The sequence below is a fragment of the Zalophus californianus genome, chromosome 5 (assembly GCF_009762305.2).
Source record: "Zalophus californianus isolate mZalCal1 chromosome 5, mZalCal1.pri.v2, whole genome shotgun sequence".
Taxonomy (NCBI): domain Eukaryota; kingdom Metazoa; phylum Chordata; class Mammalia; order Carnivora; family Otariidae; genus Zalophus; species Zalophus californianus.
This window is the reverse complement of record NC_045599.1, coordinates 112,621,142-112,647,311: the sequence shown is the minus strand read 5'-3', so window position 1 is coordinate 112,647,311 and position 26,170 is coordinate 112,621,142. Positions and strand designations below refer to the sequence as shown.

At 45.4% G+C, this 26,170-nt stretch overlaps 1 protein-coding gene and 1 long non-coding RNA gene across 3 annotated transcripts in view; one reads left to right on the top strand and one right to left on the bottom strand.

Moving 5' to 3' along the window:
• PDE6A (phosphodiesterase 6A) overlaps positions 1 to 26,170 on the bottom strand; it is a 56,928-nt gene that overhangs the window by 14,379 nt on the left and 16,379 nt on the right. The window contains exons 6-17 of one of the 2 annotated variants that reach the window (XM_027606333.1): positions 21,341 to 21,405; positions 18,306 to 18,372; positions 15,262 to 15,309; positions 12,261 to 12,410; positions 11,572 to 11,715; positions 9,653 to 9,718; positions 9,309 to 9,455; positions 8,310 to 8,417; positions 6,555 to 6,664; positions 4,957 to 5,044; positions 4,665 to 4,765; positions 4,149 to 4,256 (exon numbers count right to left, since the gene is read on the bottom strand). In XM_027606333.1, coding sequence (XP_027462134.1) covers positions 4,149 to 4,256; positions 4,665 to 4,765; positions 4,957 to 5,044; positions 6,555 to 6,664; positions 8,310 to 8,417; positions 9,309 to 9,455; positions 9,653 to 9,718; positions 11,572 to 11,715; positions 12,261 to 12,410; positions 15,262 to 15,309; positions 18,306 to 18,372; positions 21,341 to 21,405 — 1,202 coding nt within the window. The remainder of the gene's footprint in view (positions 1 to 4,148; positions 4,257 to 4,664; positions 4,766 to 4,956; positions 5,045 to 6,554; positions 6,665 to 8,309; positions 8,418 to 9,308; positions 9,456 to 9,652; positions 9,719 to 11,571; positions 11,716 to 12,260; positions 12,411 to 15,261; positions 15,310 to 18,305; positions 18,373 to 21,340; positions 21,406 to 26,170) is intronic. The other variant, XM_027606334.2, reaches the window with a different exon arrangement.
• Positions 8,279 to 25,990, top strand: LOC113929427. Its single transcript, XR_003522191.2, has 4 exons — positions 8,279 to 8,363; positions 12,075 to 12,165; positions 14,300 to 14,398; positions 25,778 to 25,990. It is a non-coding gene; the product is annotated as an uncharacterized LOC113929427 (long non-coding RNA).

Below are 26,170 nucleotides of genomic sequence, written 5' to 3'. Positions count from 1 at the left end.
CAAAACTTTGAATCACTCACTTCCTCAATTTCTCGGAAGCATGCCATAAAGATTTCACCAAGGCTTCTAATTTAACTATTAATTACACCCCGGACACTTTCTCTGCAGCATTCTGGTTTAAGCCAAGATCCTCAGAATGGGTGAGGTCAGTTAAGATATTACTAATTTAAAATATATCTTCCAGTGTTATATTTTTTATTAAAGTGCTTTCATCCTCTAACAAGTTTTAACTTTTCATCAAAACTTTGCAGCTGCAGATTTGACTCGTTTTAATTTACAGAAATGTTTGCCATATAACATCATGGAAATGCCTGTCTGTTACTGTCCAGGAAAGCAAGCAGATCAGATAGATGTGTTTTTGTCAGAAAGAATGCATTTTTATTTTCCAATTCAAATAAGCATGTTAGAATGCATCCCAGCGTCATCCATCTTATTTTTTTATTCTCAGTTCTAAGAAAGGTAGACGCAGGTAGATAGATTGGTATGTAGGTGGAACAGATACATGGTAGCCAGACAGACAGATAGATAGACAGATGATAGAAAATGGCACAGATTAAATGTATGTTGCTACTCTCAGTACTTACTTTGATGCCCCTTTGCCCTGATATCAGGGGGGCATCCCTGGACAATGGTACATTCTCTGAAGTAAGACTGTTAAATAAAAAAATGCCTTAGCTCCTGTTGCCCCACTGTACAATCCAGGACAGAATTCTCTTTCTCTAATGCCTTGTTATGCCTTATATATGTGTGGGGGGGCGGGGAGAGAGAGAGAAAGAGACAGGGAAGGCCTGAGTAAGACTTTATTTTGTAAGGAGGGAGAAGAGTAAGGGGACCGACAATGCTCCACCTCCTGGGCTGGGAGTAGGGGTGGGAGGGGTGTGTGTACCTCAGTTTGAAGACTTCCAGTTAAAACTCCCTTGGCTTTGCAGGGATTGAAGTCCTGCCGCTGGCCTTTTTTTTTTTTTTTTTTTTTATTCTTTCTTTCTTTTTTTTAAATTAAACATTGTATCTGGGAAATCCTCCCTATCATTCTCTGGAAAGCCTGCCTCACATCCTGTTGTATGAACGTCCTGTGACGTAGCTGACCTCCTCCCCCATCAGTGGATATTGGTTTTCAGTCTGTTTGGCGATTACAAATAAGGCTGCGTCAACTAGCGGTGGACACAGTTGTACCTCGTTGGTACACGTTGGGGACAGTAGCTGGAGGGCAAATCCTGCCCGTGGGATTGCTGGGTCAGAGGATGGGCATTTACAGTTGGACCCAAACTGCCGCCCACAGAGGCCGTGTCTATTGACCCTCCTGCCACAGTGAACGCGATAAGATTGCTGTTGCCCCTCACTCTGCCCAGCACCGTGTGCTTGCAAACGTTTTCATCTTGACTGATTGGAGGGGTGAAAAAATTCTATCTCGCTGTGGTTTTATTTTGCATTTCTCTGACTGTGAGTCAGGTCATCTTTTCATATGTTTGCTTCCCTCTGTAATTCCTCTTCTGGGAAATGTCTGGGAAAAATGAGCCATTTGCCCATTTTTCTGTTGGATTAGTCTTTTTCTTGAATTGCATTAACACTTTATTTACTAAAGAAATGGGCTCTTTTTCTGTCAAAAGTTCTGTTGGATACATTTCCCAGCTTATCACCTGCTTTCTGACTTTAGCTATGCATTCTTACATGTGTTGTGCAGAAATCCCTAGTTTTTATGTAGTTAAATTTATCAATCTATTTATGACTTTTCAATTTTATGTCACACTTAGAAAAGCTCCCTTTGAAATTATTCTTTTTAATTCTACCATGCCTTTTCCCCTCTCTTCCTTTTTTTGGTTTGTTTTCTCATTATTTTAAGACCCTTGATTCATCTGGAACTTATTTTGCTATAGGAATGAGATAGCGATCCAGCTTTGTGATCACCTATGGTATCATACAAAATATCATTGGTCTTTGTTTCTGGTTCCTGGAACAAAGCTTCTCAAACCCTTGGAATTTCCTGAGTGACAGCAGTGTCCTTCCTAGAAAGCCCACTATGGGTTTAGGCTAATGACCATGATTTAGTGTGGGGTCCCTAGAAAGGCTCAGGGTGGGATTGGACACCAGAAAATCCAAGCAAATTGAGGGCTGGAACCTTCAGCCCCACCAATCAACCTCTGTGAAACGGTGGGCGTTGGGGGAACTGTAGATTAAGCTCTGTAATGTTCAAACAATGGCGATTTGATGAGCTTCCAGGTTAGTGGAGCACCCACTTGCAGGGAAGGTAGAGCACCCCGTTCCACAGGGACAGATGCTTCCGTGCTAGTGACCCTTCTGAACCTCACTCTATATATCTCTTCATTGGGCTCTTCTTCTGCATCCTTTATAATATCCTTTATAATAAACTGGTAGATATTAGGAAATGTTTCTCTGAGTTCTGTGAGCCGCTCTAGCATAGTAATAGAACCCAAGGATGGGGTCATGGGAACCTCCAATTTATAGCCAGGTGGTCAGAAGCAGAAGTAGCAACCTTGACTTGCATTTGGTGTCTGCAGTGTGGCAGTCTTGTGGGACTAGCCCTTAACCTGTGGATTCTAATGCTATTTCCATATAGGCAGTGTCAGAATGGGGTTAAATTTGTAGGACGCCCAGTCTGGGTCCACCAAGAAATGGAGGAAAAAAAACCCATCAGACTACCTCCCGGTCCCAACATCATTTATGCACTTATCCCTTTCTTCACTGGTATAAAATCCACTTTTTAAAAAAAAGTTTTATTTATTTCTCTACACCCCCCAGGGGCCAAACACACAACGCTGAGATCAAAAGTCTCATGCTCTTCCGACTGAGCTAGCCAGGCACCTATAAAATCCACTTTTAACACAGGCATAGTCTTTCCAGCTGCCCCCATTGACCCGTCCTACTCAAGTCTAGGACTGAACTGCCTTCAGTTCTGCTTCTTCCTACCATTACTCTTGTATTTCAGAATTTTCTGGCTATTCTTGCTTACGTATTCCTCATAAGAATTTTGGCATTGCTTTCTAATGATCCCTGAAATAAAGTTAATGTTTTCCTTGGACTCACCTTACATGAATCATTAATTAGGGAGAATAGACAACATTTAATACTAAGTGCCCTTATCCAAGAACAGGGTGTGCTTCTCACTTGCTTGATTTTTCTGCTGCTCCATTTTGAAATGTCCAGTCAGGCAGCACCTGGTGCTCCTGGGAACAGCCATAGCCTGCGTGTGCCCCCCTTGCTCAGTGGGGGCGGGTCGCACAGCTCCTCAAGATCAGGGGCTCCGCCTGGTTGGACAACCGCAAGGCTGAGGGAAGGGCAGCTTGCCATTTGCCCCTCTTCCCGGAGCCTGTCCCGGCAGCCATCTCTTCTCCGTTGCAGAGACTTGCAACATTTGTGGTTTAATCACGCCTCATCTCCACAGAAGCATCTGGAGATAAAACCTGATAACTTCCTTGGGAATGGGGTCAAACCTTCTCTTCCCTGACCGTCGATACCTGGGACTCATCACATGGGAGCCAGGAGACCATTTGGCTTGGGCCACCTAGTCACAAAAGGCCTCAAATTTATACTTCTCACCCCATCATCATTTGAGGTGAATCACAGAGGTACACACTGAGGCAACTGAAAGAAGATATTCATTAAAAACTTAAATGTGAGTCCCATTACCAGACCTCATGCCAGCAAGGCACTAGAAATTTAATATAAATCACGTACCTGATTTGTGAATAGCAGAGCTATATCGTAGGACATTGCCACATATAAAGGAATGCTAAAAAAAATTAAGCCTACAAATTGTGAGTGACACATAGGTATCACTCAAATCATACCGGGTGTAATGCTTTGTGTTTTATCAAAACCTTTAAAGTCATATCACTTTACCACCCAAATTCTGAATCTTAAGATAGAAATACTTCAAGTACAGTGCTTTTTGTATCCAGAGAAATAAAACAATATTATCTTGTATTTTAGTGTTAAAATAAAAATTAAACATAGACCATAGTTTCTGCAATTCCATTTGGGCATAACCTCATTGTTTTCCGATGTTGGCAGCCTCCAAAATGGCAAATGTCCCAGGGCTCTCCTTAGGACAGCAAGGCCTGTCAGTGCAGCATCTCACCTCAGGGACCCCCGGCTTAGAAAAATCAGGGGTTAAGCCCTGTCTTACTCACATAACAATTTCCTTCCGTGTCTGCTCCAGCATCATGTACTGCGTCCACTCCTGTTGGGTTTCATACGTCTTAGACTGATCCACAATCTTTTGGAACATTGTTCTCTTCCTGCAAAACACACCAGTTCGTTAAAGGAGCTTGTCTTAGAACAAGGCAAACCCCGGGGCTTCTAACATTGGCTGTTTCAGACAGGGGCTTCTGAAAACAATATAATTAACAAAACAAGGCAGAAAGAACCAAGGCCCAGGAGTGAAGACCTAGGTCCTAACCCAGACTCTGTCACCAATGTATTACCGGATCTTACTTAGCCAATCTTTCCCCCTGGATTTCAGGGTCTCATGGATACAGTGGGAGTGAGAATATCTAACTCCCAGGACTGTAGTGAGAGTTACTGTTTCATAGCACAAGAGCTGTGCCTGGCACATAGAACATATTAAATCAATTGGATCTATGGTGTTTATTATTATAGTCATTGTTATTGTTATTCTTGTTCTTAAAATGAAAAGAAATACCAACTTGAAATACAGGGCGAGGTCTGTGGCAATGATTGCTATATCCATCATGTGGATTGCATGCTCATGCTGTCTGCGATTGAGATTTTGGAAGATATTCAGGCTCTAAAGAGAAAACCATAGAAGAGATGTGAGAAGTGATGCTGGCAGGATAGTCACCCAACTACTGATGGTGACCCCCTATGGTGGGAGAGGCAGCCCAGGCCAATGGGAAGAGTGCTGCCCGGCCACACTCAGGCTTCTTGTGAGATGGGGTCTCCCAGCCAGCAATGCGGAGGGCCCTCCACCCACCCTACCTCATCTCTCAGCAATGTTTTGCCGAACTCCAAGTGGTGTCTTTCCAAGATGGAGGACCCATGGAGCTTGGCCAGTGGGTTCTGGGATCTGAATGGGAGAAACACACACACACACACACACACATACACACAATCAGGATGGAGTTGCCAAGAGGGAGCTTAAAGATGTCATCCAGTCCTGCCGCCTCCTAATTCTGCAGGCAGAGAGGCTGACGGCCAGCACTGAGAAGGAGCTTGTCACACAGTGAGATAGTGGGAAAGAAGACTAGACATCAGGTCTCCTGACTCTCAGGCTTTAGCTTTCTCCACAGTTGATTCTGAGCCTCTCTGGGCTCATTGGACTCCTCAGAGAGGCCGCTGAATAGCGTGTGCCCCAAAGGCACACCCACATACAACGTGATAGGCAATTTTAGAGATTTCTGGGTTCCCTGTACTCATTCATGGACATTGGCCCTGGGCCATACTTTAAGGATCACAAGCCCTTGATGCAATACTTGAGTCTCAGGAGAAGCTACTGAATTCCCACAAGTGGTGTGTCTATTCATGTCTTTATTCAATAAATATTTGTTGAGCACTTACTGTGTGCCAAGCACTGAGCTCAATACTTAGCTTCCCATAAGGTAAAGTGTAAACATGACCTCTAGCCTCAGAGCAGCATGTTCTAGGGCTTGTTTATGACTTATTGGCTGTGGGCCCTGGGCAGAGCCTCAGTTTCCTCCTCCATAACATGAGTACAACACTAGTCCCTGCTCTACCCAGCCTACAAGGTGGTTATGAAGGTCCACCAAGACCATGGTGCAAGGACCATGTTTCAGAGGCTGTCTGGAATGTAAGCTGTGTGAGGACAGGGACTGTGTCTGCTACCACGGTACCTCCTTTGTCTAGCACAGGACCTACCACACTTATATTAGCAGCATTACAAATACAAGGTGTATGAGTGAGCCAGTGTCGGTTACTAACATTTGGCTTAAATTCATTCAGCAGGTAGGAAGGAAGAGAGGGAGGGAGTCTCATATATTGCTGCCATAGCAAATTACCACAAACTTAATAGCTTAAAACAGTTAAGATTTATTATCTTATAGCTCTGGAGTTCAGAGTCTAAAATGGGTCCACAGAGCTGCTTTCCTTCTGGAGGCTCTAGGGGACAATCGGTTCCCTTGCTTTCCTAGCTTCTAGAGGCCGCCTACCATCCTTGGCTCGTAGCCCAGCCTTCATCTTCAAACCCAACGGTGCAGTATCCTCTCTCCTCTCTAACCTCTTGCCTCCTTCTTAGAAGGACACTTCTAACTACATGGGGCCCACGTGGATAACCCAGGATAATCCCTATATTGCAAGATCTTTAATCACATCTTTGAAGTCCCTTTTGAATATAAGGCAACATATTCCCAGGGTCTAGGCATGGCGGCATGGACATATTTGGGGGTCATTATTCTGTCTGTCACTGGAGTTTACCCAGACCCACAGGGCAGGAGGAAGTAGGAAGCTGTGGACTGTGGGACTTTCCCTTGGCCAGTAAATCTGCCTGAGAGCCTTTCAGATCTGGGTAATGAATCCCTGGGAGCGGGAGGCAGATGGGGGGACAGTGAGGGCCGACTCACTTCATCTGGTAGAGGTTGTTGGTGCCTCTGTGGTCAATGTCATGGCAGAAGGCAGCGGTGACCATGGCCAAGGCCTCTAGGTCCGTGAAGTATCGCTTCAGCTTTCCGGTCTGGAAGAGCAATCAGAGGTGCTACTCACTCCTTCCTTACAGGGGTCGGAAGCAGAGCAGATGTGAGGGGGAGGCCTGGAGCTTGGGAACACAGGTCTGACCTTGGCTCTGTCCCTGGCACAATAGTTTGACCAGATGTTTGTCTGGGACTGGGGGTTTTTTCAAGGACATGGGACTTTCCATACTAGAAGTGGAACAGTCCCGGGCAAACGGGGATGATTGGTCACCCTAGTCCTGAGCGATCTTAACTGGTCCGGTCTCCCTCTGGGCCTCAGTATCCCAATCTGCTCACTGGAGGTAGAGGGCACTGGACTAGACGATGGTTGAGAAATTGCAGCTGTCAGGTTTTAGGATCTGGAGGGCTTTTGAACATGCCCAGACTGGCAAAACAGACCCTCCACTGGTTTAAGCACAGCCCAGAACAATCTTTCCCTGAACCTCCTTCAAATACTTCTAGTTTATGCTGGGTGTTGGAGAATGGGTTGGGGAAGAGCTCTGGAGAGGTGATGCTGACTCCGTGACTCTAAGAAATAAATCAAGTCTCAGCGGTGTCACTGTCTCTTCTGTGGTGGCCTGGCCAGAATTCCTGCCTTGAGGCCCTAGTGCCCATCCCGCCCCACCATTCCAGCCATGAGGGAAGACCTGAGGAGGAGGGGGGCTGGACAAGGCCAGAGACTTGCATCATAATCTGGATGGGAAACACTTTTACATGAAATATGAATCTCTGAACCCTCTGAGCCGAAAAGAGTGACATAAATACACATGGGTATATCCATCCAAGGACACCGTGGCAGTGTTTGTAACAACGAAAGATCGACAACGAGCCCTGTGTCTAACAGTAGGGGGCTTGGCAAAGATATCATGGTGTATTCGAACAATCCAGAATACTATGCGGCCATAACATGATAATCATGGATAAGCCTCGAAAGCATCATGCTGAGTGAAAGAAGTCAGACACGAAAGGGCTGATACTGTCCGAGATACTTAGGGTACATGAGGTACTTAGGGTAGTCAAATTCATAGAGACAGAAAGGAGAAAGTGGTCACCAGGGCTGGACAGAGGGGAAAGGGGAGTTGTTTGATGGGGACAGAGTTTCTATTGGGGAAGATGAAAAAGTTCTAGGGGCGGATAGCAGTGATGGTGGCACAACATGGTGAACGTACTTAATACCCCTGACTGAACCATACACCTAAAAATGGTTAAAACGGGGAGTCTTCTGTGATGTATATTTAACCACAATCAAAAATTAAATATATGGAGAATGTAAGTGGTATAGTTTTTCAAATGAAGAAACATGTTATAGGATATAACTATTCAGCTGGATATAAACAGACAGACACTCTGTGTGTCTGCGTGTGTAAAAATAGGTCTCGATGCTTCTAGAAGAGGATTTGGAAGTTGTGCCATGGTTATCTCTAAATAACCGCACTGGGATTGCGGGCAGCCTGCAGCTTTCCTTCACTTTTTATTTTATACAACTCCCTCTGCTCGGAATTCACGTTGGCTAAGCGTGTACTCCTCTCGCGCCATTTTTTTTTTTTTTTTTTTAAAGCACCAAAGACAGAGCAAAGCGGCTGCTTCCGGGCGTTGGTGCGGAGGTCATCTGGTGTGGCCCGAGCCCCGCGCCGCGGTCCCCCGCCGTACCACCAGCAAGGAGAACATGGTCTGCCCCACGTTGAAGCCGTGCCGCCAGTTGTGGTAGGTGATCCTGCGGTAGCCCTTACTCAGCGAGTACATGAACCGCACCAGGGCCTGCGAACACGGGCACCGGAGTGAGGCCTGGGGCCCTGCGTCCTTAGGGAGGTCCTACCACCCCCAACCCCCCCCCCCTCCACGGGGCTGAGCGGGCGGGCAACAGCTGCGGGAACGCTGGGAGAGTCCTTTGCAAACGGCTAAATACTAGGAAAATGGAAGATGTTTGGGAAACCAGGTGCATGTGAGTCCCTCCACTAACTCCGCTAATGGAGCGTCATCGGTGTTTCCCAAACTCGGCCCGGAGAGCCACCGCGGAGGAAAACAAAAGGGGTCTTGAAGTCAGTGGTTCTCCAATGTGAGTGCCCATCAGAATCACCCGGAGGGCTTGTTAAAACACCCACTTTCTGATTCATTAGCCCTGGGAGAATGTGTGTGTGTGTGTGTGTGCGCGCACGCGCGCACAACGGAGACTTTGTGCTTCTGATACATTCGCAGCTAGTGCTGATGTGGTTTGGGGCAGCACTTGGAGAACCGCTGCTTTAAGCAAACAAGTCTGGGAAATTCTGAGCTTAACCCCCACCCCAGCCCCCCCTTCCCCGTCGTCCGTCCCCAGGCCCCTAGATTCACAGTACGCTGTAAGGAATCCTGCCGGGGAAAAGTGCTGTCTAAACTGACCCACAATTCCCACCCTTGTTTCGCTATTAGTTCCCATTTATGCCTTGGCAACTCGGTGCCTCACAAGCCACCTTGAGAATCCAGTGCGCCCAGAACACCACAGTTCAGAGGAACTGGGTGTCTCTTTTCTGATAATTGACTCACCTGTGCAACATGACTAATGCTTTATAGCCTCAAAGCTGAGGGTGCAGTTTACAGATTGAGTTAAAAAAAAAAAAAAAGGAAGCAAGCAAGAAGAGAAAAGGAAACGGAAGAGGTTTATTTTGACCTTACCTCCTGAGGAATGTGAAATTTGTCCACCACTCTGAGCTCATAGTACATCTGTATCCCACATTTCACCAGCTCCAGTTCCGTGAGGGGCAAGTCGCTGAAGTGGAACTTATTGATTTCGTACTTCTCTGCATCAGGCAGCTCTCCTTGCTGTGTGAGGAGGGGCGTCCAGGGGTTGGAAGCATCTGAAGCGTTCGTGGGCCCCTCCCCCGGCAGCCCCCAGCCCTGGCCCCATCCCAGGGGTGCCCGGAGGATCAGAGCAGGGTGGCAAGGGGCGTGCTTTGCAGAGGCAGCCCCCTGCCCTGCGCATGCTCAGGACGCACCCTGCGAGGTTCTGCCCCGCTCACCAGGATCTCAGCGAGTTCCTCTTCCTCACATTCCCACGGCTCCTTCCCGTACACCTCTCTGGTTTTCTGCCAGCGCCCAAAATAGGAGAGAGAGAGAAAAAAAAATTGGTTACTACATCTGAGGTCTAAATATGGCTCCACTTTTCCATTTCCATTCTCCTCCTTCCTCCAAAGTGCTTGCAGCGGGGGCCACCAATTCAGAGAGGCTGCCCTTCACCATTCATTGATGGGCAAAATCAAAGTCCTGGGCTTCCGACCGTGGGGACCTGGCTGCAAGTTCAGCTCTGCCACTTACAAGCAGAGCTGCTTAACACCTTCGATCCTCCATTTCCTCACCTGTAAAATGGGGATAATAAAAGTATTTAACTGGTGAATTAAGATTAGATTTATGCCAAGTCATTTTGAAAAAACATGTATACAGCTAGATGAAATAATGCACGTAAGTCCCTCAGTGCAGTGCTTGGCACATAGCAAACACTAGAATTAAATAATGTTGCTGATATTCTTATTGTTTCTATTACTGACTGGAGTCAGAAGGTCTTGCTCATGGCCCTGGCTCTTCCTCTCACTTACTGTGTGACTTGAGGCAAGTTTCTTCCCTCCCCGGGCCTATTTCACCATGCATGTGCCAGAGGAGGGGGGACCTGGACCCAGTTTCTTGCTTCTGATTTCTTGACCCAGAGCATAGTCTATTCACTTTTCACTGGTTGCCTGAGGCTATGCTGCCAGAGGGCCCACATAGCCATCATTTGGCTGAAATCGTGGACTGAGACAAGCAAACCGTGAGTCAGTTCATCCAAACTAGATGATTCCTCCTTTGAATTTATCAGTGATTGGGATGAAATGATCAAATTTGTTGTGATATCTTCCCAGCTTAAGAAATCACTTCTGAAAACATTGGCCTGTATTGTTTCAACTTGTGAGATCTATAAGCAAGGTCTTGGGAGCTCAGCTGGGCATCTTATCCAATGCCATTTGGTTAACTCAATTGACTTCTAAGATCATGATCTCTTTGAGAACAAAATCCCAGGAATGATGAGTCACTAATCACCATATATCTTTCAAAGTACCTCATCTAGTTTCCTACCCCAGGTAGGACTCTCTTCTATAGCATCCCTAATAAATGATCATCCAGCCTCTACTTGGATACCTCTCTTGACAGTGTGCTCACTACCCCATGTGGCAGCCCCCATTCGTAAGAATAGTAGAGAATTTGCTTATTATCCTGATATAGGTTAAATGAGAACTATTTAATGAGCTGGGTCATTAGGGGACAAGGTACTTCCCCCTTCTGGACCTCAGTTTCTTCATATCTACAATAGGGATAGAAACACCCTGCCCACCTTAGTGTGCTGTTGTGAGCATCAAACAATATACTAAGTGTGAAATTGCCTTATAAACTGTAAAGTGATGAAGCTATGTGAGGATTCCCTACTAACATCTAACTCCTTCTGTCATACTTCTTTGCTCACCAAACCCCTCTGTGATCTGATTGGGTTTCTGAGTGAGCTGGCCCCATGGAGGGAGTCTCTGAGAAACTGACCATTGTCCAATGGGCTGTCAGAGAGAGCTTCCTTTCAGAGTAGGTGCTGTGGTTGGGTGACTCCATCTCTACTACCAAGTCAGCCCTCAGCACAGTGAAAAATGGAGTTTCCAGAGCTGTTAAGCCAAGATCTGGCCCTAAGACTGAGGCCAGCATGCAAAGGACAGTTGTCACCAAGCCACACAGATCAGCCATTATGTATGAGTTGCTGGTACTCATGGAGCCATCCATCCATCCGTTGAATGTGAGGGTGCCCGGGACATCCCTGTGCAAGGCCAGCCCACCCATCTCTGCCTTCATAGAGCTTGAGTATTGCTCTGGCCACATACCGAGGGTGTTTCTGCTAGAGCAGAAACAATAAAAGAACTTTACCCACCAGGATTTTCTGGATTTCTTCATTGTCACACTTCACGTGGTATTTTACCATGTCCTGGAAAATATCCTTCCTGTTTTCAAGTCTGTTCATTGACTCATAGGTGTCAGGGTTTAAGACGGACCAGCCCAGGAATTGAGTCAAAGACTGAAAGGAAAGACAAGAAGAACCAGAGGCAGAACATCCAGGCTTGATCCTGTCTCTGCAACTTAGGGCAAGACTCTTGGATTCCATTTCCTCAACTGTATGATGGGTTTGATCAGCTGGATGTTGCCCTCCTTGAAGAGATGGTGTGAGGATGAAGATCAAACAATGGATGGGAATGCACTTTAAAATAAAGTTCCAACACACATAAAGCATCATTCTTATCTGTAATAACTTCACCCAAGTGTGTGTACCCATGTGGGAACAGGAGGCATATGAGAACACTGCACTTTCTGCTCATTTTTGCCATGATCCTAAAAATGCTAAAAGGTGAAGTTTATTAATTAAAATTTGTTTCAAAGGGAATGTGGATTTCTCTGACAGCACACGGTAGTGCAGAAGTGGGAGCAAAGAGAGCGGACGTTGAGGCTGAGTCAGAGTTGCTTCGAAAAGGTGAGCTCCCACCCCTTCCCAAGTGAGGGCCTCCCACATGCTGGCAACAAGCCAACGCTGCAACCCAATGGCAAAGGCCTCCTCCCAAACCATACCTCCATGAGGGTCTCGTCCATCTCATCAAAGGGCTTCCCATCTTTGCGATTGTAAAACGTGGCCACCCCAACAATTTCTTCCTTCTTGTTCACAATTGGCATAGAAAGGACATTCTTAATCATCCATCCAGACTCATCCAGAGGCTCTTTCTACAAGAGAAGCCAGAGTAGGTTTATAAATCTGTTACTGTTCAGGAAGACCTTTCATTCAGAAATCTGGCCAGAACTCGCCCTAGAAATAGCAGTCAGAAAAGGACAAGGGAACAATAATTCTGTCTGCTCGTTATCAACAACATATGCAACAACAGAGGGGGAGCAGAGGGGTTCCAATGAGTTTAAATACCATACAGTTCATGAGCCTCTGTGCGTCAAAACGTTCAGACTTTCTGCCACGCCAGCTATTTAAGCCTATTTAAAAAGTGCCTGTGCTTTCCAGGTAATATCTATAAAATGAAAACTGCAAAACAACTAGGGTCTGTGGGTAGGTGGTAAACAAAGCAGACTGTGGCTATGTCAACAAAACCTGTGGCTTAATGATGGGCTCTGTGCTTTGTTTTTCACCTGCCTGCTCTGAGAAGAGGTTAAGGTAATCTGGAGTGTATCACCTGCTTCTGATCCTTCAGAGTCTAATTCACGGTGTCTCCCACAAGCTACCAGGTGCTGGAAAGGGCTTAACAAAGCCATCATTAAAGATCTTGTTTGTTTGTCTCTTGACTCTTTTTTTTTTTAAGATTTTATTTATTTATGCATAAGAGACAGAGAGAGAGGCAGAGGGAGAATCAGGGAGCCTGATGCAGGACTCAATCCCAGGACCCCGGAATCATGACCTGAGCCAAAGGCAGACGGTTAACCATCTGAGCCACCCAGGCGCCCTGTCTCTTGACTCTTGACGTGACTTCCTGGGTTACTTTTGGCCTGTCATTTTATCTCAGTGGGCCTCAACTGTCTCATCTGTAGATGGGGATGGTAGCAAGAATCTCTGGCTCATGGAACGAATGAGACAAGGGAGCTGAAGTCTCTCGGTCAGTCGTAAGGTGCCCTTTGTGAGTCATTTCCCCCTCTGTCTAAGCCTCTCACTTTTATCATTTATAACATGGGAAAGACTGGGCTAGGTCATTTCTAGACTCTTTTCTCATGAATTCATAAAATATTAAACATTTAACTGAGCTAGAAATCGAAAAAACCAAGGCAAATGAGGCACAAAAGTTATCTTCAGGTTGCTCATAATCTGGATGGTAAGCGAGCAACTGCACAGCAGGTGGGGAGTTTCTTATGGTTCTGGGGGAGCCAGAGGAGGGAAGGAAGTCAAGGAAGTCTTCCTGTACTTGGAGAGTCTTCCAACCCCAAAGTTCTAAGATTCTTAAGGTGGTGAGATGGTGATGATGATGAAAATGATGATTTCAGTAACACTGGAAGTCAGCACCTGGTGGGAAAGTGACTCCAGGAGGATGCAGATTACAGCCCAAAGAGCAAGGGGCTATTGGTCAGGAGACATGAGTTCCAGCTCTGCCTTCCCCCCAAGTCTCTACCTAAACTTCGGGAAACACCTTCCTTCTGAAGGCCATGATAAGGAGACAGGTTTTATTGAAAGCCAAACAAGAAAGCATTAATGATTTTTAAGCAGAGAAGTTACTTGATGCAGCCTGAGTTTCGAAAAATTACTCAGGCTACTTTGTAGAGGATGAGTTGGAGGAAGAAGTCTAGAATCCAAAAACAAGATCAGATTTGATTTTTTTAGTGTGGGTAAATGGAATTAATTGGGTAGGGACCAAGTTCTGTACCGTTATAATCAGGTTAGCCACTCTCAGCACCCATTCGAGCTCATCACACGGATACGATCAAAATCCCAACACAAGACATACAACTTTAACTTTGGAAGGATATCCTTGCTAAGTTCTTTCATGATGTTCCTCAAAGAGTAAAAAAATAATTCACTAATTTTTCTAAGAATCATTTTTATTTTCTTCTTAATTATTTCCTGATTGCTAATGCTTTGTTTTTCTTCCATCTGGCGGGCTAACCTCAACAAATATCCATAGGCCACCTGGAACTGAAAATATTAGGAAAGATAAGGCCCAACCGTTGACCAAAGGAAGCTGATATTCTGCTGAGAGGAATTAATCTGAAAGCAAAGAAAGGTAATAAAAGATAAAGTAAGGGGAATATAGTATGGAGAACTCCAGGCCATGTGTCATCTGTCCTCACCATGTGTCATCTGGCTTTGGTTTACTTCTCTAGAATCTCCTCCTGCCACTCTCCATGCTCTCTCTCACTCAGATTCATTGGGCTACTCTAGGTCCTTCCAACAAGCTCTCTCTTCCCTGTAGTCTTCTCTCCTTTCTTTGCTGCCCCAACATAATTGCTCAGGGACATTCCTTGATTCCTTCCAGATTAAGTCAGGTCCCCAGAAAGATTCCCTCCTCTATCCTTCTGTCCTCTGGCCAGCACTCCATGGCCTTTCTCCCCATGCAATCATGAGCCCCCCTGGAGATAAAGACCATGTCTGTCTGGTCCACCATTGCGGCCAGTGTAGCCCTGTGTCAAATCCTGGCACAGACAACGCCCTCCATAAACATTTGTGAAAAAGACAGATAAAATCAAATGGAGTGCTAAACAGTATTGCATGAAAATCCCAAAGAGACAGAAATGATATTAGCCAGAGGAAACAGAATAAGACTTCATAGAAGTTTCAGAGCATTTGAGGTTGTACTGAAGGGCAGAGAGTATTTGGGCAGGACAGGATGGTTCCGGGGCAGGGGAACAACATAAGCAAAGGTCCAGAGGCCAGAAAGCAAAGCGTGTGAACATTAAAACCAAATGAAACCTTGGAATTTACCAAAGTAATTCCCTCCCCACTTCCATGGGCACATGATTTTTTTCCAACCGTATTTTTACTTTGTTGAGACTGCTTCCCAATCAATAGATGGATTTTAATGTATTCGAACCCTCTTTAGGGGAAAAAACATCAGATGACTAAGAGACCAAACAAATAGTGACTTACCTGGAATGCAAAAAAGTCCTCCGCAGGCGCATTCATGATGTTGCAAATCTGAAAGCCATGAAGAGGAATAATGGAGCCGTGATTAGACTCGATAGCATACCCAGTGAGCCCTGCGTGCTATCTTCAGAAACACTACGTACTTGCCCAAGGCGTTCACATTCTTTTCCTCAGGTAGACATGCTCTAGATGGCTTTCAATGATTAACTGAGGCCACTGAACAGAAAAGCTACCTTATAAACATTATTTCTTGCCATTTGCTTCACTCCTTAGTCATTTCCAAGCTTTGGAAAAATTGAGGCTACAGTTTGTCATTTTCAATAGCCGTATTGTATCTCATTGTATTGTTTCTCTTTTGTTAAACATTTGAGTTGTATCCAATTTTTGTCATTATTAGTGTAAATAATGCCACTCTAAGCATCTTTAAATCAATTACACTTAGGTTTGGTATTGTTTGTTTTGTAAAGAAAGAGTTTTTTTCTTGGGGCATAAACCCCAAAGTAGAATGAGAAATAAAATGTGTGATAGCTCTGGTTTTACGTTGCCAGACTCCTCTCCTAAAAATTGAACCAGTTTACCCTACCATACATATGGGACTTACCTGATCACTCCAGAGCCCTGCCCATGGGACCTCTCTGTACCGTTGCATAGTGTGTGTACTGCACAAAAACATCTCACTGAAGGGCTGACTGGGAGCTGAAATCCAGCCTATTCTTGACTCAGCCTGTTTGCAGAGCCATGCTCCTCGTCTTTCTCTTTTCGTCCACTGAAGGGGTACTGTTTTCTAGTTCTCAAAAAGGCACCAATATGAGCTTGAAGTAACCCAGCCAGACCCACTGGCCCTGACCATCCTGTGGTCTCAGAGGGTGAGCTGTCTCCACTCCTGTTCCAGAACTGGCCTCTCTTTAGACCAATTCCATCAGTTGCCATTGTTCCCTCCTGATCTCTGACCTCTCCGAGGGCTCTTTCCCTTCATCCATGAGCTTGCTTGGGTCTCTCCCATCCTGGAAAATGAAATCCTCCCTCGACCCAAACATAGTCCCAGTAGCAACCATCCAGGCTTTCTCCCGTTCTTTTCTTTTGCGATTCTCTACCTCCTCATTACCCATCCACACCTCGGCAGACCACATGCTGGTCTCCACCTCCACCTCACCACCAAATATGCACCCATCGGGGCCACCAGTGATCTAGCTGCCAAACTCAATAGGGTTTTCAGTTCTTATCTCGCTAGATCATTTTTGCTGCATTTGGCCATCTCTCTACTTCCCCGGTTTCCATGACACTACTCACTCCCAGATCTCCAGATACCTCTGAGCCCTCCTTCTGATCCTCCCTCACACATTCCTCTTTCTCCACCTAATCTTTAAATGCTGGCATCCAACAATATCCCACCCCAGGTCCCTCTCACTCTCCCTGGTGACTTCATTCACACACATGGTTTCAAGTACCATCTGGTCCTGATGTCTTCCAAATCCCCATCTCCGTCCCTCCTCTCTCCCACAGCTTCAGAGTCATCTCTTCAGCTGCCTACTGGACATTTGCTACCGAAAAAATGTCTCAGTGTCACCTTGTCTGAAACTGACCTCCTCATCTTGTATCCAAACCTGATGGCAGCACTACTCATCCAACCCAGAAGCCCGAAATTGGCTCTGACACTTCTTTCTCCCTCCGTCTCTGCTCACAATCACAAAGTCCTGCCAGTTTTACCCTCCTGGTATGAGATCTGATCCCTGATCTCCCTCTCTCCATCTTGTCTCTGTCAGACTTGTGTGAGTATCAAACGAGCAAATTTATTTACTGCGTGGCTCCTAGGCACTCAATGGCTGTGGGCCATGCTGGTACTCTTCACTGTCTGCCCTTGTTGAGACGCTCCTCTTCTCTTGCTTGTAAGGATGTACTTTGTGCTCTGCCTCTTAATCCCTTCAGAGCTCTCAGAGTTATGTTTTTAAAATGAAAATTGACTATGCCAACCTCTTGCGTAAAAGCTCATTGTCTACAGATTAACGTCCCACCCCCGCGACCTGGCATCCAAGGCCACTGCTATCTGGCGCTCCCCTCCCCCTCAAGCCTCATCTCTTGACCTCTTCCTCTCTCAGACCTAATATTCCAGCCACACTGGACTGCACACACCATGCCAGTCAAAACTCCAGGCCTGGGTTTGCTCAAGTTGTTGCCTTCATCTTGAATCCCCTTTCCTGTTCCTGCCCGCCTAATACCTATTTATTTTAAAACCACTCAGACTAACACTCTAGGAAGAAAAGCCTGGTTTATATGCCTCCTACTCTGTGTTCCTAGAATATACCCAGTATATCTCTCTTGTGTCCTCATCACATTGTATATAAGAATCTGTTTAAGATATTTCCCCATTCGATTATGAGCTTCGGAACAGAAGTTGTACCTGGTACATCTATCTGTCTATCCCCAAAGCCAATGACAGTGCCTGGTACCTAGAAAATATTCAATATATAAACTTCTTGCTACGTGAGCAGCATTGAGTAGTGTGTGCCTGGGGAAGGATAAAGGGGGTGACCGGGCTCAAATATAGGGGTGATGTGCAGCTAATAGACAAGACCTTTCTCTCTAGGGCAGGGGATGCTTACTCCATTTTTGACCCCAAGTGGGTGGGGCGTGGTGGGAGATGGAGCATTTGAACTCTGCTGTACATTGTACAGCTGGAAATATGGCAGGGATGAGGGGTAAAGAGTGGCAACTGAGTCTCTGGAATGCGAGGCTGGGACTGGGTCCATGGTGAGCCTGGGAGACCAGTCTGCCATATGCTTTTGTCCCTGACACACGAGCAAGTATCTTTCTTGTCAGTGAGACTAAGCACCTTCCCATCTAAGGATTATTTCTCTGTGTATTTCATATTTCCTCAGATGTCAATTCTCTGTTCATGTCCTTGGACCAAGTGTCAAGTGAGTTGAGAAATGAGAGTCAGGCTTTGAGAGACCCACACTTCCCATCGTGTTTCCCACTGTCTCGATCTGAAATCCTTTCACTCTTCCAACTGATTCAAGACTCTCCCCCTTCCAAGTTGTGTTACTTACCAGGCCATTCTGGGCAACATAGGTGGGCAGACCGCTTACTAAAGCCCAATGATCAGGAGGTGGATTCCTGTAAAGGCCAAAGACAACTGGTAACTTTTGATGTAGGGACAGTTGGACTAAAACCTTGAATCTGGGTCTTTGCCCCTCTCTACTCTCTCATGACTCTCAACTCCTGCTTCCATTCCCTATGCCTGAATGAGCCCCAAACCTTGTCTAAGCATCTTCATGTTTCAAATTTAGACATGGAAAAAAAGCATGATGGATACATTTTATGATGGCACACTGAGTGTGATTATCCAAGAAAAGGGACAACATCGATTGCTGAACAAAAGCAGTCACCATCTTTTCCCTCCATTAATACCCAGCGAGAGGTAGCTTAATTCCACAGAGAGACTGAGGGAACTCATGTACGGTGAACTCCTGCCATGCACCGAGCACTAAGCTGGGTGCTTTATGTATTCATTTATCCCTCACGACAATATTACAATTTTTGGTATTATTATCTTTTATTTATTGTAAGATTATACTTTTTTGTTGTGAGAAAAGATATAAATGTGGAAAGATACATTAAGATCTTCATGAATCGTTCATTTGTCTTTTTATGTTACTAATTTCTGGGCTTATGTTTATTCTTTGGGCTTATTTTTTTGCTGGTTTGTTGTTAATTTCTTTTTTTTTTAATATTTTTATTTATTTTTTGACAGAGAGAGACACATCCAGAGAGGGAACACAAGCAGGGGTGTGGGAGAGGAAGAAGCAGGCTTCCCACAGAGCAGGGAGCCCGATGCGGGGCTTGATCCCAGGACTCTGGGATCATGACCTGAGCCGAAGGCAGATGCTTAATGACTGAGCCACCCAGGCGCCCCTTGTTGTTAATTTCTTGAGATGATGTGATAGACAGCTCCTGTCTGTCCCTCCAGATCCACTCTTGAACCCTCCCCTCCCTGTGCCAGGAGGCCAATCTGTATGGACTACATCCACAGGGCTCCTGGCCTTCTAGTTTCTCGTTGCATATAAAGACTGTCCTAATTAGTTTTTTGTTATTGGTTTCTAGGATTTTTTCATTGTGACCAGGGGACATTCTATGTATTATTTCAGTCTTTTGAAATATATGAAGTTTACTTTGTGGCCCATTTATCACCAGTTATTATAAATGTCACACGTATGCTTGAAAAGACTGAGTGTCCTCTGGTTTTGGGGTTGGAGTACTGTGTTCTCTCTGTATCCATCCAGTTAAGTTTAACTGTGTTATTTAAATATTCTATATTATGTTTTAGTCTGCTCCTCCTATCAATTAGCAAACATGGATCTGCCTATATCTTCTTATATTGCTGTCCCCTTTCGCTTTTTTTTGAGGCCATGTTATGAAGTGTATACAGATTTAGAATTGTAATAGCTTCCGGTCATAGCCAGGTGAGTTAACCCCTTTATCATTAAGAATTGACTCTATCTCCACTTGTGCTCTTTGTTGTATTATCCAATTCTATCTGATATCTGATATTAACATAGTTACATTAGTTTTTTCTATTAGCATCTGCATGGTATATATTTTTTTCATTCTTTTACTGCCAACCTCTCTGTATTCTTGTCTTTTAGATAGGTCTCTTATAAACAGGATGTACAGTATTTCCTCATACCTAGAAAGTCAACTGTTCCTAGATAGACCATTCCCTACATGTAACTAGAAAGATAAAACGCTGCCCGTTCATCTGTGACACAATGTTTTTTGCACTTGGAATTATTACCTTATTAATATCAAAAGAGGTCTTTTAGAATTTAGAATTTAGAAATAGATTTTTACATTCCACACTTTTCCTGTCTTTTTGTGCCATTCAAAGCAACTTTCCGTTTCAGTGCTGCATTATGGTATATAATCTCTTCAAGTTACTTAAAAAAAAAAGATTATTTGAGAAAGAGAGAGAGCGCAGAGGGGAGGGGCAGAGCGAGAGGGAGAGGGAGAGTTTTAAGAGTTTTAAGCAGACTCGGAGCTGAGCAAGGAACCCCATACGGGGCTCAATCTCATGACCCTGAGATCACAACCTGAGCCAAAACCGAGTCTATTTCTTTTTTTTTTTTTAAAGATTTTATTTATTTATTTGAGAGAGAGAGAGAATGAGAGATAGAGAGCATGAGAGGGAAGAGGGTCAGAGGGAGAAGCAGACTCCCTGCCAAGCAGGAAGCCCGATGCGGGACTCGATCCCGGGACTCCAGGATCATGACCTAAGCCGAAGGCAGTCGCTTAACCAACTGAGGACCCAGGCGCCCCAAAACCGAGTCTATTTCTAAATGACCAAGATCAACTCCCATTGTGGCCTCTCATACCCACTGTTTAAAGATTAAGGTGACTGAAGGAAAATCCCAGAGTCTGATTTTGGCCTGGAGGTGTCTGCAAGTCAGTTCAGAACGTGAGCTGATTTCAAGGCAGAACTGTGAGTGTGCCTCTTAGCACAGAGAAGATTTCAAATAACAGTATTCATATAACAATATTCAGATAACAAGACAGCTCGCTTTCTGACAGAAAAAAGTACAAAAAAGTACAAGCTTCTACTAAAGAAGGTTCTTGACTGTTGGAATCTTAAAATGGCCTTTGAGTCCTTACCACGTACGGGGAGGTGGAAGCCTCAACCTCTGGGAGTTCTTTCCTTTCCATCCTCCATGGTCCAGTACGAAGAGGACGACAGAGAATGAGCTTTCCTTGCGCCAGCTTCTTGCCTTTGCCTCACCTCCCTGGCTGGGCCCCAGATGTGCCTCCACCAGAAACCACTGGAAAGCCCTAATCAGATCCCACGGTCTCGTTCTGTAGATGGGGAACTGAGGCCTGAGACCAGAACTCCCAGGAGCTGACTCAACAACATGCAGCCTCTCTTCCCAACTTGTATGGTCTTTCTACTCTTCCACACTGTCTCCTTACTGCTCTTCCTGTCTCTGACCAAGTGTGTGGCCCTCTTGGATTTGCTTAGTGTTGATCTTGGAGTGAGTATCAATGGACATCGATAACATGCTTACCATTCTACCTGTTTTGAGGAGAAACTTACGGGATTACTTTGATGTCTTCTTTGCCATGTAGGATGTAGTCAATGACCTTGTAAAAGTTGATTTCCTAGGCAAAAGAAATAAAGAAATCTATAACATGAGAGCCAGACACAGAACTTCAGCATGAGGGTGTCCATGAGACAGGGCTTGTTCTTTACCAAGTACTCTGTGGTTTTCCAGAAACACCAGCCTGGCCCTCTCAGGGTGTGTCCCGGCTGCCTCTGGAGCTCACTGTCCTCAGCTGACTCGTGATTCAGTGTGCTTAACCTTCAAAACCAGCTCACTGTGGCCAGGCAGGGGCTGGGATCTGGGCAAGAGGGATAGGAAGTGTTCCAAGGGGAGCTGGGGGTTGATCGCAAGAAGAAAGAGAGACAGACTGCTTTCTGGAGTCCAGGGAGAGAGGGAGGTGGAAAGGAGACTCCCGTCCATTTAGAGTTATGGTCAACTCAGCCATCCGTGCAGGGCTCAGCTCCATGGTTCCAGCCCCCCTTTCTCCTTGACTCCCATCACTCAGCTGCTCTCATAGCTGTGTCATCTCTTCCAGACTTGTCCTTCCAAACTTACTTCATGCCCCCCAACTCACTTTCCACCTCTTCCATCCCTCCCACCTCCTTGTACCATGAAAACTCCCATCCTCTAAAGTAGATCTGTTCAGTTACATGACTTCCTAACATGAAGTGGGATATTGGCCGTGGGATACTGGATATTCCCCTAACTCTCCAGGGAAAATTCTATCACCTTATTAGATCCTCTGAACACCGAGCTGCGATGGACAGGTTAGAAACCATTTTACAAATGGGAAAAATGAAACCCAGAGAGAGGAAGAAAGGGACTCATTTTATAGTAGACAGTGAGTCAGGACAGGAGTGAAACCCTTGACTCCTACTCTCAGGGCTCTTTCTGTGACGCTACTGAAGGTTAACCTTATGTTAACCTAATACAGTGTTTTACTCTCTGTATCACTCTCACCAAGAACAGGGCTATTCAAAGCATGGACCCTGGACTGGGACTATCAGCAAACCATCTGGTACCATTCCATGATGAGATAAAAACAGAAATTGAAAGTCAGTGTTTAGAAACTTGAATACAGCCGTTTGACTGAGTTAAGTTAGGTCTGTTGAGACTAATAAAGAAGGGGAGGGGATTTACAATTTGCATGTTTTTGAAATTTTTAATTTTTCTGGTTATATAGTGTGATCCCATTTTGAAAAGTATCAGTCCAGAGTGGATTGGAAATTAAAAAAAAAAAAACAGGGGGGTGGGGGGATGGGTTAGCCTGGTGATGGGTACATTCTGCGTGGAGCACTGGGTGTTATGCACAAACAATGAATCATGGAACACTACATCAAATACTAATGATGTAATATATGGTGATTAACATAACAATGAAAAATTAAAAAATAAATTAATAAATTAATAAATTAAAAAAACAAACCAACAAAGCTGTTCCTTGAGTGCAGTATTTTGAGAAGTACTGCTCTAGAGATGTAAATGTAGATACCTGAGCCACATCTGGTCTCCTGACTCACAACCTCCACAAAGAGAAACTCCTGATTCAGTCAAAGGTGTCTGAACATCCATTTGGTTGCAGGTGATCATGACTTTCTTCAAGTTCCAGAGGCTCTGCTCCTTCTGACTAGCAGCCACTAAGACTCATGCTCTAGTCTTGGTTTTACTGTGTGCACTCCTGGGGGCTCAGTTTCCCCAGCTGGAAAACCGGTGGTATGTGTTTGTTTCAGCTGCCCTAATGGGGCAGAGCTGGGCACATGGAGATCCTGCGTCTCTCTTTGTTCTCTCTCACGGCCTTTCCTGTCCTTCTACCTTCCTCGTTAGTCTGGCCAAGGCAAGCACTGTGGACCTGGAGGGGTCTAAAGACAATCAGAAAATAGATAATCCCCAAACTAGATAATCCCCAAAGTTCTTCCCAGCTACGATTCTAAGATTGTGGTTGGATGGTTAGCCATATCCCTCGTAGATTAAAATGCATATCTTCTTTGACCCAGCAATTCCATATGTGGTCATGAATCCTAGAGACACACTTCTAAATGTGGGTAAAAGCGTCCTTTGCCCCAGCCAGGGCTCTCAGCCAGACTACTTTCAGAAGTCTGGAGACAACGTAATGCTGTCACCAGGAGGGTGGCTGCCAGGTGCCTGCGTCCAGTGGATGCTCTGCATGTCTCCAGAACAACGTAGCTGTATCTGTGCTGACAGAGGAAGGTGCCAAAGTGTCGTCAAGCTGGGAAAGTAAGGCACAAACCAGAAGCATCCCATTTGTTGAGGGTGATGCTGGTGGTAGAATTCTAGGAATATTTGGGCATCTGTAGATGTTCCTGGAAGGATAGACTGCTCCCACTGGCTGCCTCAGGGGAGGCTGGATTTCTGTGGTGTATCCTTTTGTACAGTGTGAGCTTTTCACATGCTCATGTATCGCTTTTTCAATAAATGTAAACAAATTGTGCTGAGGACATTTTTGAAAGTGAAGTTGTATCCTGTAGGCAGTTCCTGAAAGCAAAGGTGGCGGTCGGCGTTATCTGCTGAGACTTGGGCAGAGCTAAGTGTCCTTCTGTGGGGAAAAGAAGGCCGACTTCTATGACCTCGACCCTCTTCGGCTCTTTGTTTTAGGTCATCTGTCCTTGGGTCTGGGCTGCTCCCTGAGACAAGCTGCTGGCTCCCTGGGCCCCCCCAGGCTTCCACCTCCAGGGGTCTCTATGAGACTCCTTTAGAAAGGTTAGAAATGGATTTTTTTTTTCTTTCTGAAGCCCACAGGAGAATCAATTTACTTTCACAGAAAGCAACAAAAAAATCAGTGTACTTTAGGTAAATAGGGCTTTTCCATACACTGCAGCTCAGCCCAGTTGCCTTCAAGGCCATATTCATGTTAAGAATTCACCAGCCTTTGGAAAGTCAAAACTGAGCCGTCAATGAGCTCCTTTGTTACCTTCCACCTGAGCAGCTGAGACTACAACACAAGGGGCTTTGAAAGGGCCAAAAATACAGCCATAGCAAAATTATCCTGCACAGAAATATACCCGTTTTTAAACGAGTGCAGTTTTTTTTTCCCCACAAAGCCTAATCAGCCTGTATAACCTTTTAATAATGAAAACACACACATGTACAATGTTTTATTTTTAAAAGGAGATGAGGGGCGCCTGGGTGACTCAGTTGTTAAGCGTCTGCCTTCGGCTCAGGTCATGGTGCCAGGGTCCTGGGATCGAGCCCCACATCCGGCTCCCTGCTCCATGGGAAGCCTGCTTCTCCCTCTCCCACTCCCCCTGCTTGTGTTCCCTCTCTTGCTGTTTCTCTCTCTGTCAAATAAATAAATAAAAGGAGATGAAGTGAGGTGTAGCTGCTGTTAGTGATCTTTAGACTCACAATTTGGAGAGGCTAATTGGTCAAAGTCCAGACCAAAGCTGTATTTCTCACGTGAATGTGGCACTTAAAGTGTGAGGCTGTTAGAAGGCCAGAGGGAATGCTAAAAAGCAGGACTGTAATGAGTTACCAGAAAGAAAAGCATCCTGCATTTAAATTTGTGCAAATGAATTGACCCCTCGTAACCTCAATCTCCTTAACCGTGAAATGGAAATCATGAGGATACTTCCTTTATGAACCTGTTGAGAAGAGTAAATAACATAGTCCAGGTAAAGTGCCGGCAGATAATCAGATTCAACGCTGGTAGCCGTGATGATTGTTTGCCTATTATGTGTCAGCGTGTGGTTTGCTCTAGCTACCGTGGCCTGGCCAGGCCATCTTGATTATCCAGGCATTACAGATGAGGAAGGTGAGGTTAAGAGAGATTGTCCAAGGCCACATAACTGGCTGGCAAAGCAGGGATCTGAACTGAGGCTTGCTCTTTCCAAGCCCAGTCTTTCTAAAAGATCCACTTTGGGCCAATCCTGTCATGCTGGGTCTGGGCCCCAGCTCAAGCCTATGTGTGTCTCCTCCCTAGCTGTGTCCTAGACCTAGAACTGACCTTGGAGATAAGTTCAGATAGATGAGAAAATCGAGTTCACCCCACAGGTTAGCAACCAACCCAAACCAAAGTCCTTTGCCCTCTGGCCTTCGCCATCACAACCTAATGCCTCATACTCTTGCAAGGACAGAGCCCTTGCTACCTGAGATGTAGAAAGGTTTCTGGAAAGGACAGTCTTAACCATAAGTGCGCTAGTCACCTCAGGGAAACCAATCAAATGGTGGGCAGCATTTCCTGGACTGGCGCTCAGTAAGAAAATGTTCCATTCAGCTCCATCTTGAAAAGCCGGATAATTCAGAGCCCAGCATTTCTCTGGCCATCCTGGAGTTGGAGATGACCTCTGACCTCAGGGCTTCGCTCAGAGAGCTGAATATTAAAAGCAGCCTAGGAAGCTGAAGGTAACTGAAGTTGGTGGTGTCTGAACCCAACAGTGACCTCTATTACAGATCTTCTCCTTCTGCATTTCCAGAAGATACAGACCCAGCTCTTCCATGAATTGGAGAGAAAGCTCCGTGAGAACACGTCAACTAGACCAACACGAAAAGCTGTGTTTAAAAATAAGTGTCCCTGGGTTGCTTTCTGACAGTAGCACGTGATGCAGTGCTTGAAGACTCGGTCTTCCCAAATGAAATCATGGAATTGTGGGGGTGGAACAGTAGTTTGAAGCGGAACAAGAGCAGGTAAAAAAGTTACTATGGATAAAGCACAGCAGATGATGTGGATTTCCAGAGTGAACTCTTTCCTGGTGTGTTCATGAAGCTCACAGGCAAGGGTGTTAATTTTGAATTCTTGGAGTTTGAATTAAGACTAAATAAAGTCTATCATACACACATATTCACCCACGTGAGCGTGCACGCACACA